At 39.2% G+C, this 13,898-nt stretch overlaps 1 protein-coding gene across 3 annotated transcripts in view; it reads right to left on the minus strand.

Moving 5' to 3' along the window:
• zgc:63587 (uncharacterized protein LOC393431 homolog) overlaps positions 1-13,898 on the minus strand; it is a 218,400-nt gene that overhangs the window by 41,479 nt on the left and 163,023 nt on the right. For all 3 annotated transcript variants that reach the window (XM_063040895.1, XM_063040896.1, XM_063040897.1), the window contains one exon: positions 2,780-2,837. In XM_063040895.1, the coding sequence (XP_062896965.1) occupies positions 2,780-2,837 (58 nt within the window). The remainder of the gene's footprint in view (positions 1-2,779; positions 2,838-13,898) is intronic.

The raw sequence follows: 13,898 nt of genomic DNA on the forward strand, positions 1-13,898 counted from the left end.
CATCAAGATTGCCCGAAGTCTTCCATAAAAGACACCCTGGAAAGGCTATTCATGGTATTACTTAGTTCCAGAAGAAGAAAGAAGCATTTGAAAAGCATTGCACATCGAATTATTTGCCAAGAAAACTAAAAATGACCTTGATAGTGGTCTCATTGCTTCTAATAACATTTCCAAAAATGATAGCAAAGTGTGGAAAATCTCATACATTTGGTGAAAGATGAATATTGCCTGCTGCATCAGAAGTGCTCACCACTGTTCTCAAAATTGATGCCGGTATTTTAAAATTATTCCTCTGAGCAATAACTCTATCACGTCGTATTGACAGAATGAGTGAAGACATTGAGTATCAACAATTTATAAAGCAACAAAAAAAATGAATTTGGGATACAAGTGAATGAATCAATTGTGTGAGACAAGGAGGGATTGCTAACAGGATATGTACGGTTTATCAAAAAATGGAAAAGTTTATTAAAATATTCTCCTTTGTAAAAAGTATTTTTTTTAAAAAAATCAATCTACGACAAGCTCAGAATGTATATTGAGGATAAAAATATTCCAATTAGGGACATGATTTCTTGTGCAACAGATGGAGCACCTTATATGACGTGTCGCCAGGCTGGTTTGGTGGCATTTATGAAAAAAGAAATTCCAAGTCTGTTTGTAATCTATTGTGTAATTAATTGTCAACATCTCGCAGCCAAAAACCTCAGCCAGCGACTTTTTCAAGCATTGACTCTTGTAATATCTGCTATCACCAAAATTAAAGCTCAACCATTAAATAGCAGCATATTTCGCTAGTATGCCAAGATAATGATGAAGACTTTGAACACTTGCTTCTTCACACTGAAGTGTGTTGGCTGTCAAAAGTCTGCTGCTTAACTGAATTGAATTGACTTTATTACTTACATCCTTCATATACATGAGTAAAAATCTTTACATTACCTTTCAATTCAAATGTGCAATGTACAATTATAGTAATTTATAATAACTATTATGTACAACAGGATAGTCAATATAACACAAAAATACAGTTGCATCAGCATGAATTAAGTAGTCTGATGGCCTGGTGGAAGAAGCTGTCCCGGAACCTATTGGTCCTGCCTTTTATGCTGCAGTACTGTTTCTCAGATGGTAGCAGCTGTAACAGTTTGTGGTTGGGGTGACTCGGGTCTCCAAATATCCTTCAGGCCTTTTTTACACACCTGTCTTTATAAATGTCCTGAACAGTGCGAAGTTCACATCTACAGATGTACTTGGCTGTCCACACCACTCTCTGCAGAGTCCTGCGATTAAGGGAAGTACATTTCCCATGTCAGGCAGTGATGCAGCCAGTCAGGATGCTCTCAATCAGGTCCCTACAGAAAGTTCTTAGAATTTGAGGGGGCTCATACCAAACTTCTTCAAAGATCTGAAGTGAAAGAGGCACTGTTGTGCCTGTTTCACCACACAGCCGGTAGGTACAGACCACATGAGATCCTCGGTGATATTTAGGCCGATGAACTTAAAGCTGTTCACTCTCTCAACCTCAGATCCATTGATGTCTACAGGGGTTCGCCCATCTCCATTCCTCCTGTAGTCCACAACCAGCTCCTTAAAACCTTTCTTTGATCTTTTTGACACTGTGGTTGTATTTTTGCTCAAAGTCGACAAGAGTTTGGGAAACAAGATTGAACTACATGGAGATATGGCATACCCTTGCCGATCTGAATGACAAAATGAACATTCTAAATATGAAACAGCAGGGTGAGAATCACAATTTAATCCAGGCAAAGAGCGTAGTGTCCCACTTTTATCAGTAAATTGGAAATACATAAGTAAAACATTGGGAGAAGAATGTTCTCACAGTTTCCCTGCACAGAAAGTATGGCAATCTCTTTCACAGACAGTGATTTGCAAGGGTACTGCTTATACTTGTAGTCACTGAAGAAGGATTTTCAGAATCGATTCAAGGATTTGAATGATCTGCAAATTTTGACTGGGTAATTAATCGATTTCTTTGCAAGGTGGAAAAACAGGAAGAGAGCTTGCAAGAAAAACATATCACAATTCAGAATGATGAAAAAACAAAAACGCTTTTCAAAAAGGTTGGCTTTTGTGGTATATGACTACACCATCTTTGGAGAAGAGCCAAGCTGCTCCTCATTGCATTTCTATCCTCCTATCTTGTTGAAAGAGGCTTCAATACAGTGAACCACATACTCACAAACAACAGAAACCACCTGGACTTTGTTATGCATAAGGACTGAAAGCTTTTGCTGTCACAACTTGAACCAGATATTTCAACTCTTGCTTAAAAACCATTCATCAAGCTCAAGGACCACACTGAATTCGAAGCTGCTGTAAAGTGCACAGGTACCTTGTAAGCCAGGTTTAAAGACAAATGAATATTTAAAGAAGGATCATTTCTCTCATGTTAGCATATGGTAGACATGTTTTTGCACTATGGGGGCACCAGAGAGGTACTGTGCCTAAGAGGGTGTTGGCAAATACGAAAGTGCTTTAGCAGGGCGTTGGGCTAAAAAAAGGCTGAGAAACACTGGGCTAGATCATTCAGTAAAGTGCATCTTCTGGTAGAAGATAAACAAAAGGTCATTAAAAACAAAGAGAGCAGGCAAGAAAAATGTAAATAATGAACTGATGACTCGGAAGGATTTGATTCGTTAGTCGATTTAGTCGTAAACAGAAGGCACACACTATAAGATGTTGAGAACTCAAATTATAGCTTATCTTACTACTTACTGATTTCTGCACATTTCTCCTTACAAGTTAATGCACTCACCTCTGCTTCCTTCTGCAACAGCATCTTGTCCTTGTCAACCGTTTCATCTTCCACATTCCTATCAGTACAAAGAGATAAAGAAAGTAAATTGGAAACTCAAATTACATCTGTTGATTAGAACTCAGGCAGTAAATCCCTATGCCAAGCATTTCCACATGAAAGTATGAAAATTTTGCAATACTTCAGTACCTGGAAATTATCTGTACATAAACTTAAAGAATTGCAACAATCACCGTACCAGCGTGACCATATTTTGCTTAACAATCACAAATGATAAAGTTTATCCCAAACCAAAGTCAGCCACCTAATTGTACTGCGTTATATTGTTGGAACATAAATACTAAATCCAGGAGTTTTTAACCAAAGAATGATCAGTGAATTTATATTCTATCTTTTTCTAGAGAGCACTGACAATTTGGCTCAAATAGGGAGCATTGATTTGTGGCCAGTTCCATCACTTAGCAACTAAATCCTCACCATGACAATCCTTCATCAATATGCTGGGAGAAAGATAATACCTTATATATCATACTCTGCTAAATTTTGCCTATCATCCCTTTTTGACATCGTTTAACATTTTATTTTTTAAGTGTATCTAATTACAACACAGTATTTACTTTTGCCCAAATATTTCTAATTCTTCAAATTCTTTTGCTCAAATACCGGCATATACTCAAAGCACAATATCTTTTTTCATTAAACAGCAAAAACATGATCAAGTACTTTTGGCACATTTTCCCATTTCAGTCTAGCCTAGCATATAATGAAAAAATACAACTCTATTTGTAATAAATGCTCTTTAAATGTATGTGAATGTTTCATGCACTTTCTGCATTCCAGTTTTCGGAGAATTAGAATACAACCCATACAATATAATCAAGCCTTCACTATTGCACAATTTATAACCAGTTTAACCCTTAGAAATGTGATAATAACCACTCCTCATTTTTTCTGTAACCATGTCCAAAGGGTTTTTACCAAGCAATAATTAACTCCAAATCTTGGTTGAGTTGCATTAATGAGTCAGGCCCTGCCATTTACTATTTTCTATTCTGTTCAGATACCTACTTACGATTGTTACTCAAGACTTCACATCTGCATTATCTTGGGTGCCTACAATTCTTACCTCTTGTGCATCAACTTACAACACATTTCAGCTTGGATTTGTATTTTTTCCTCAACTGAGCTACCCGTCCACAATCCTATTTCATGCACTGAACTGTAGAATTCTCTCCATACTTTCTGTGTACCCAGTCTGAAAACAATTCCCACTGCTGCTTATTTCTTTGCTTTTCAAGCTTGCCTGCTCCATTCAGTAACCCATCCATTTTTTCCATTCAGTAACTTATCCCAAGTTCAAATGAACATTTCTGTGAAATTCCTGTCAGGTTCATGCCACCCTGATGACACAGCTTACTCCTGCCATAAAACCTGAATGCACGAGTACTCTGTTATTCCTCTCTACAACACACCTCCAAGCATTCATATACTGGGCAGTCGGCCTTTGTTTCAACATCAAAGAATGCATTTACTAAGAATAGTTAATTACAAACATATGATCCATAGGTCAGACACAAGTTCCTTTCCAACTTCGGTTTTGCATCCCCAGCTCACAAACTCAATGGAAGACCTTTCCTTATTTGTCAGGTTTCAGCCACTGACCAGTATGGGGGCGGAAGAGAGGAAAGTAAACATCAATACATTCATTATGATTTTGGCAGAAGGGAGATTAAATCTTAAAATACTGTTTACCCTGATCTTCAAATGACAAGCAAAACACCTCAGCTTGCCAGTCTCCCAAGTCAGACTAAGCAGGGGAGGACCTCTCCAATGGCAATCAGCTGTCCACCTCTTGATATGCGATCAGTTCCTGTCCAGGACTCAACTGTTATCAAGGCTGCTATTTGTGAATTTACAAGCAAGCAGCACTTCAGAATGCTGTCACAACGTGGCATAAATGTAAACAACTGTTATCAAAATCTGTTATTTTACAAGATGGTGCAGATAAACCTCAAACATAAAAGTTGAATATCCTTTTTTAATTTGAAGACAAACAACTAAGACCATATGCTAACTAACAGACAAGCTACTGAATGTAATGCAAGCGTCATTCACAAGTTAAAATACCCCTTCACGCTTGCAAGCAGGGAGAAGCTCAGTGACAGAATCATTAAAAAATGTAACTATGTGGGCTGTACAAGAACCTTCCCAGATTCACTGCTGGAATGCAGTCCTACCATCTTGCTGCAATCATACCCAAGTTTCCTTTTTGTCTACCATATGTTTTTATGCGTATGGATCCAAATCTTGATTGAGACATTTGTATGAATGTTTTGTCTAGGAATCATGCTCAACAAGCAACTCTTGCCAAAAATATGCTAATACATGACCAAAATAAGGGCAAACAATAAAAAAGGTGTGTCACAGATAAAGAAGTGCAGTGATTTGAAAAAAGAAACATGAGATGTTAGAGAAAAAAGAGAGCAAGTAAATATGGCATGATAAGCTAAATGAAGTATTCAAGCAAAGCTGAAGATTCATCAGTAAGAGTGTAGAAGAAACGAAGAAATAAAACAACCCTTCATCAAAATCATTGCTGATTGGTGTCATTTCCCGACACAATCCTCACATCCATTATTCACTTAATAACCAGAAATTGATTAATCTCTGCTTTTAAAGAACATATTGACTGAACCTCCAAAGCCCTCTGGGACAGAGAAATCTTCTGGGAAAGGTTCACGACTCTCTGAAAGAAAAATTTATCCTCATCTCATGTCTTAAAAGGACAGCCTCTTTTTGTGATACTGTGACCCCTGATCCCAGACCCTCATACAGGGGAAATCTTCCCCCTGCATCCAGTCTGTATACCTTCATAAGAATTTTATGAATTTTAAGATTTCGCCCCACTATAAACTCCAGATAACACAGACCTAGTCTACAAAGCTGCACAGTCAATTGGACATTCTTTGTAACAATTAAATTAAAATTTCTCGCAACACACACAAAATGCTGCAGGAACTCAGCAGGCAGTATCTAACGAAAAGAGTACAGTCGACGTTTCAGGCCGAGACCCTTCAGCAGAACTTCTGCATTAAGGTGTGACGACAAACCAAGTTATCAGAAGATTGAAGCTAATGAGAGAGATAAGGGAGACAATGGAGAAACGTTCAAAATGTTAATGAGAGAGGAGAGAGAGGTTAACGAAAAGAGACAAAACTCAGAATATTGACAGACCGGTTGCTTTGAACCTGAACTATTTGAAGTTTGATGGACAGGCTATACCCCAGCAGGGGGATAAAGCGAACAGGTTCGCTAAGGCACGACACACACCATGAGATAACGAGACCCTGGAAGAGCGGTGTGCCCCCACAAGTTGGTAGAAGTTTGGTGGTCCGGTTTGCGGGAACCGACCATAGACTCACAGGGTGAAAAGGTATGATTGGCGGGAACCTGGTGCGTGTGTCCACCCTTGCCTGGGTGCCGGGTTCACCGCGGAAGAACGGTCGTATCTGGAACGGAGGGGTCACAGTCGGTGACCACAGTGGGATAGAAGACGTAAAAGGATCCGCCCGAAAGCCAACTTCGAAGAACATCAAAGGTCTGCTTCAATCAAAATTTGCATCTCTCTCTCTCCGGCACAACAGCGATTACTGCTAACTGTACTAAGCTGAACTGAACTCTGCATCACTTAAGACTGATCATTTTACCCCTAGACTGCGATAGAGCTTGGTTGATTCTGTGACAAGAATACACATAGATAAGATGTTAGCAGTCCTGTGTGATCAGCAGTTGGTCTGCCACCTGTCTTCAGGAGAGAGAGATATAAGGGAAACAATGGAGCAGCATTTGGAGATGTGTAATGAAGGGACGGGAGAGAGAATAACAGAAGGAGAGAGCTGTCTAGAGCGGCCCCCCCCCTTTGAACCCTGAACTGTTTGAAGTGATGGACAGGCGATACCCCAGCAGGGGGATAAAAAGGGACAGGCTTGCTAAGGCAGGACACACACGACACCCGAGGTAACGAGACCCTGGAAGCGGTGCGCCTCTCACAAGTCGGTGGGAAGTACCAGGCCATAAACGCCCAGGGTGGAAAGGCACGATCGGCAGGAACCTGGTGTGTGTCCACCCTTGCCTGGGTGCCAGGTTCAGCACAGAGAAACGGTCGTATCTGGAAACGGAGGGGTCACGGTCGGTGACCTCAGATGACATCACAGAGGGCTCGCCCGAAAGCTGACTGCGAAGGTCTGTGTGGAAGCTGTGTTGAATATTCATTCGTTTTGCTCTCTCTCCTTCCCCACCTCCAACTGTCCATCGCCACGGCAACGATTACTGCAAACTGAACTAAATTGAACTGAACTTTGTGTCACTTTGAAACTGGTCATTTGCCCCTAGACAACGAGAGAGCTTGATTGATCCTGTTTTCTGAATTCTGTGTACATGTATGTTTATCATTGCTGAACTGTTGCATTCATTATCCTTTTGATTAGAGTACTGTGTTGCTTGTTTCTTTAATAAAACTTTCTTAGTTCTAGTAATCCAGACTCCAACTGAGTGATCCATTTCTGCTGGTTTGGCAACCCAGTTACAGGGTACGTAACAATTCCTATTACCCTAGTTCTGTGTACATGTGTGTTTTATCATTGCTAACCTGTTGCATTTATATCCTTACGATTAGAGTACTGTGTTACTTATTTCTTTAATAAAACTTTATTAGTTTCCAGTAATCCAGGCTCCAACTAGTGGTCCATTTCTGCTGGTTTGGCAACCCAGTTACGGGGTATGTAACAAAGGATATACATGTTGAAGTGGAAGTTTCCAATAATGTTGTTTAGGAACTGAATGGGTAAATCCAAACTTTACACGGGTAATGAATTAAGCTACACAGGATGCCCAGTAACTAATCTTCAGCACAGACAACTTCCGAGGAGCTCAAAGCACTTACCTGCCTGCCTACCCTCTAGTAATGATAGTGATAAGTCAGATCGGTATAGGAAGAAATGTATTGGGGGGGGGGGTGCAAAAGACAGTAAGGTCCTTCTAACATACTGAACTTTATTGTAAGCTCACATGCCTAAACAGGACTATTGCCCATCTAAGTAGAGAAAATAAGTGACTGCTAGCTGTTACCCTGCCTCCATGAACTAACTGAAGTCCTGTAACTCTGATACTTTTCCCACACTCAATACTTTCTCACTTTTTAACAGATTTGCCATATGAAGGCAAGCCTATGGTTAACAGGATCCACTGGTTGAATTACTTTCAAATACGCTGAACATGGATATCAATTATACGGCTGTCTGAATGTCAGAAAGGATGCATGCTGCCCTCTGCTTTCAGTGCATGTTAGCAAAGAAAGTTTTTTCAAAGCAGCATCTCAATGTAACAAAGAGCACAACAAGCCAGAAAGACTGAATTGTTGGGGGAAGTTTAGCAAAGTTCTAAAGTAGCTTATGCAATCTTTGAGCACAGTCAATTGTGCATTATTGCATCTTTAATTTAACAGACTAACATTCAGAGGTCAGGGAATTTAAATTCAAATAATTATACAGAACCAATAATGGTTATCATGAAACTACCAGACTGCTTTCAGCTGGTTATCAACATAAACTCAGTATGGCCTACAAGTGAGTCTCAACTCAATACAGTTGACCTTAACTACCCACTGAAATAGCCCATCAATCTACTCGGGGGAAATGGGAAATATATATTATATACAGGCTATTCCCAGGTTACATACACCAAACTTGTGGACACTCACACATGCAAATGAGCTCCAGTAATATTACAAAACTCAAAAGTCTGTACTTACGTTTAGTTCCTACACTTTAAGACTACAGAGCATGCACCTAAGGTGAGAAGATTTCAAAGCAGATGTGTGGGGTCATTTTTGGTACCTGGAATGTTCTGCCAGGGTTGGTAGTGGATGCAAATACAATAGAGGTAGTTAGACAGCCACAATATGCAGAAGTTGAAAGGACATGGACTTTATGTAAGCAGAAGATAGCAGTTCAGTTAAGGCTTTTAATCATAAGTCTCATTTGTTTGGAAACTCTCTCTCTCTATTGCTCTGTCTATTCTTCTCTCTCTCTTGCACTACCCATTCCCACAACCCCTGCAAAACAGGAACCCATTCATAACCCAGGATAGCCTATATATAAAAATTGTGACCAAATCCAATAATAGTTAACAAAATTAAACTCTGTTTTCTGTGACATAACAAAGAGCCCAAAGCTATTCACAAACAGTATCAGAATTACAGAGATCCAGAGGCAGGAGGAATATGATACATTTAAAGGGCAACAGATAAAGTAAACATTGCTTTATGAAAGGAAAATCACATCTGACCAATTCTACAGATTTCTTTAAAGGGAAATAAGAGGGCTAAGATGACAGTTCGCTCAACAAAACATTAACCGGGCATTACCACAGTATTCTAGGAAAATCCTGGTTTAGCAACTAGGGCAAAAGGATAATAATTCTGAATGAAATCTCCAGCATCAATGAAGGAGTTCGGGGTGTGGCTACACAGAAGAGATATGCTGAATTGAATGAATGTATAAAAATTGAATGAAAGTAGAAATATTAAATGGTTAATGGATTTTATAACCGCAACAACAGCTACATTTTTATTACAGGATTGGACTAAGGTATAAGGTGCAATGATGAGTGACTTCTCCATATTTAAGTAATTCTGAGCTTCTTGGAAATTAATCCAAAATAATTTCCAGCGTCAACATTTTTTAAATTTGGTTTAGTTTACTTTAAAGCAATTTATCATCATAAATCATGTTGCAATTTGTCTCAAAGGATGTTCAGATTATTTCAGCTTGCGAAGTAGAACAATGAGGTTTACGGCAGAAGCCAACAGCTGCATGGCTACCAAAGAGCTTCTTCAGTAACACTTCACCAAAGCCAAAATGTCACTCAACACATTCCCTCCTTGGATGAATACTGTGTCCTCACTTGTTTTTAATCTTTCAATACGTCCAGTGAATTGGTCTTCCCATGAAGTTTGAAAACACAAAGTTACTTGCAGTTCCAAAATGTTTTAAGTAAACTGCATTGTAATAGAGGGGCACCATCTTTGCTCTAAGATCTAGAATAAATAGCAGCCATCTTGTGTGAATTTCTGGCAATCATCAAAATTGCGTAACTGCTGCAGCCACCATTTTCAAGATCAGTAAGCTGCTAACTTTATCAGTGAAATTTATCAATCTGAAGTTTAATGAGGTTTAATGAAGAGAACATTCTTAGTAACTGAGGTCTTGGAAATAACAATGACTCCTGCAGGCATGTTGGTACAAGACTTCTAATTCATGGATTCAAGGCAGCAATAATCGCCTGAGTCTGGTTCTGAAATGAGGGAATCAGCAACCAGAGGTTAAAATAGTTGAGATACGGCAACCACAATATAATTAGCTTCAGAACAATAGAGATTTTAAAAATCATGTAAACAAAAAGTGTGTTTTAATATGTAAAAGGTTTTGTTGGTATAATAGAAAATACTGAGAAATATAATAAATAAAAATGGGAAAGGAGGAGCAGAATAACATGTTAAAATGCTGGAGGAACTCAGCAGGTCAGGTAGCATCAATGGAAATGAATAAATAGTCAGTATTTCAGGCTGAGACCCTTCTTCAGGGACGGAAGCTGAATGTATTGAGGAGAAAAGGTATCAAACCATATTAATACAAACTGAAGCAGTGCTTAATGGAAACCATTTGGAGTGGAAAGGTGTGGCAAATAACACTAAACAAGAGTCTACGTCTGGGCCTCTGATATACTTCCATACACAACTAATTTGTTATAAGACATTGATGATACACTAAGGGCATGAGGACCACCCCAAATTGGAGCACCACAATTTTATAAATAAACATATTGGGCAGCAGAATAGGCAAATAGACAGGTTATTATTTATCAACCTGAAATAATTGTCATAAGACAACCATTATCTAAAATGGTAATATTGACATACATACAGAATTTCTGGTCTATATAAAATATAAATACTGTAACTAAGTTCTCTGCACCAATTGGCTATGAAACAATCATAGGCAGAACTAAAAGGGAAGATGTAAAAAGAAATCTGTAGTGATTGGAATGTGAAACCAAAACCCAGAAATTCTTTCTAATGGAATAAATAATTACAGAATGCGAAAAACTGTAGCTCTCCCTTCTCACTTAGGATAAGGTGATACCTCTCTCTCCCTTATTAATGAGCGAGTGAGGGAGAGGGAGCATGCATGCGAGAGAGGGGGGCATGCGGGCAAGAGAGAGAGGGGGGCCGAGAGCTTGCGCACGTGAGAGCGAAGGGGTGGCGAGAAAGGGCGGGCGAGACTGTGGCATGTTGAAGAGCTGGGTTATGAGCTACAATTTTTAATGGTCTCTAGATCATGGTCTCTTTGGGGTCTTTGCTATTGCTTGCACGGTGGGTGGTGGGGGGGCTGATGCTACCTGCTGGAACAAGTAGGGGGAGGAGGTTGATGCTTTATTGCTACTTCTGCATGGATGGGGGAAGGGGCTTTGAGGTTCTTTGTCTTTTTGTCATTCATTTTTGGGGTTTTCTGTTTCATGGATGTATGCTAAGAGTAAGAATTTCAGGTTGTAGGTATCCTCTGACATTAAATGGAACCACTGAAATCAATGAACCGAGCAGCTTATTTCTACACAGTAACATTTTAAGACCCCATACAGTAACACAGAGACCAGCTAAATAACAACACACTTTATGGAGTAAATTGCTTTGGTATATATCTTTCAAAAGTCAACTGCTACAAACACAATACACCTTCCATTGTACTGATCTACTGATTAATTACATTAAGAGCAGAAAAATGCTCTGAATGTGATTTGGGATTATTTACAGAAAAAGCAATAAATTGAAACCCTTCTATCAGAGCATTTCTGATTAACCATCAATGAGCTGCATGTTACTGCTATTTCCTTCTCCAAAGATGCTGCTTAACCTGCTCTGTGCACCATATACCTTAATATATTATAAACTTTAATGAGTACTGCAGATACTTAAAGCATTATGATCATTAATATACTTCACAGAAAATTCTTCAATGATGTGCACATAATAAAGAAACTGCAACATATGTACAAATGTCATTATGTAAATATCTTCTGCACAATAACGTTTAAATAAAACTCCTTTGATCATTATAAAATCCATTCAATGTGAACAACAGTCTATGCAACAATAAATTACAAACACACATTCTTCTGGACTCTCATCAATCAAATCTAACTTCTTCAACCAAAATAGAAAGTGACTTTCAGGTTTTACTACAATTACAAAGGCATTCTCAATGTACATGTGCAATCAGAAGCAAGGAAACAGTTTTTTTCAACTTGTCACATGTATAGATCGACCTTCACTAATCTGACTACCTATAATCCGGTTCCTTCGATAATCCGGCACTGATTATGCTTAATGTGGTCCTTCCGTAATTCGGCATTTTCACAAATCCGGCACTCCTCAGGTCCCAATGGTGCCGGATTAGTGAAGGTCGACCTGTACTGAGATAGAGTTTTGTCTGCATGCCATCCAGACAGATCATTGCACACACAAGTAAATCAAAGTAGTAAACAATAACAGAATGTAGGATATACTGTTAAAGTTACACAGAAAATGCATTATAGGTAGAAAATAAAGTGCAACGGCCACGACAAAGTAGATTAAGAGATCAAGAGTTCATTGATTTATAGTCTTACAGCATGGAAACAGGCACTTCAGCCCAACTTGTACAACTTATTGCCTGGCAAGATAGTCCCACCTGCTCTCCTTTGGCCCATTGACCTCTAAACCTCTCCTATCCATGTACTTGTTTTTTGAAGTGTTGTTAATTTTCCTGCCTCAACCACTATTTCTGGCAGATTATTCCAAATATGCATCACCACAAAAAGCTTCCCTGATGCTCCATTTACATCTTTCACCTCTGATCTTAAACCTCTCTTCTTGTAATTCAAGCCCTCAGCTCCATGCAACATTCTGAAAAATCTTTTCTGCCTCTTTCAAGCTTAATAATATTTTTCCTAGGACCAAAACTGTACACAATACTCTGACTGCAATAGTACATTGACCAATTAGAAAAGTACAGCACAGTACAGGCCCTTCGGCCCACAATATTGTGCCGACCCTCAAACCCTGCCTCCCATATAAGACCCACTTTAAATTCCCCCATATACCTGTCTAGTACTCTCTTAAACTCACGAGTGTATTTGCCTCCACCACTGACTCAGGCAGTGCATTCCACGCACCAACCACTCTCTAAGTAAAAAACCTTCCTCTAATATCCCCCTTGAACTTCCCACCCCTTACCTTAAAGCCATGTCCTCTTGTATTGACCAGTGGTGCCCTGGGGAAGAGGCACTGGCTATCCACTCTATCTATTCCTCTTATTAACTTGTACACCTCTATCATGTCCCCTCTCATCCTCCTTCTCTCCAAAAAGCTAGTACCCCCTATGCTTCCTTTACCACCCTAACTGAGACTTGGCTTTCAGTAAACTTGCACTCCTAGATTCCTTTGTTCCAAAACACTCTGCAGGGTCCTACCATTCACTGTACAAGCCCTACCTGGCTTGATCCCCAAAACACAAAACCTCACATTTACCCAAAATGAAAGCCATTTGCCTATCTTCAGCCCACATATCTAGCTGATCAAGATTCCCTACATTCTACACCAGCCTTTCTCAACCTTTTTTCCCTGGAGAAACTCTTGAAATCATTTTGAGCTCTCAGGGAACGCCCCCCCCCCGCCCCATAAAAGTTATTATATCTAGAGCTCATGGGACATTAGCATGATCGGTAAGCTGTAAATATAACAATCCAAAAGTAATTGTCAATGCTCTTTTGAATAGAGAATGAATTTTTAGCCAATCTTTTCTGGAAAAAAAAGTTAAGCTTAGCTTACCTTTCTTGAAATTACTTTTTTTCTCTTTCGTAAAAGGTAAACATAATAAATTTCTCAATTCTGGGTTGAACTTGGGATAAGCACACATGCATTTCACCTTCAACTGAAATGAGACCATTTCTATCCTTGCTCTTGATGCTTGTTAAACAGAAAAAGCTTGTAAGGAGATGAAAACTGCAGCAAAATATTCATTCT

The sequence above is a fragment of the Mobula hypostoma genome, chromosome 2 (genome assembly GCF_963921235.1).
Source record: "Mobula hypostoma chromosome 2, sMobHyp1.1, whole genome shotgun sequence".
NCBI classification, from domain to species: Eukaryota; Metazoa; Chordata; class Chondrichthyes; order Myliobatiformes; family Myliobatidae; genus Mobula; species Mobula hypostoma.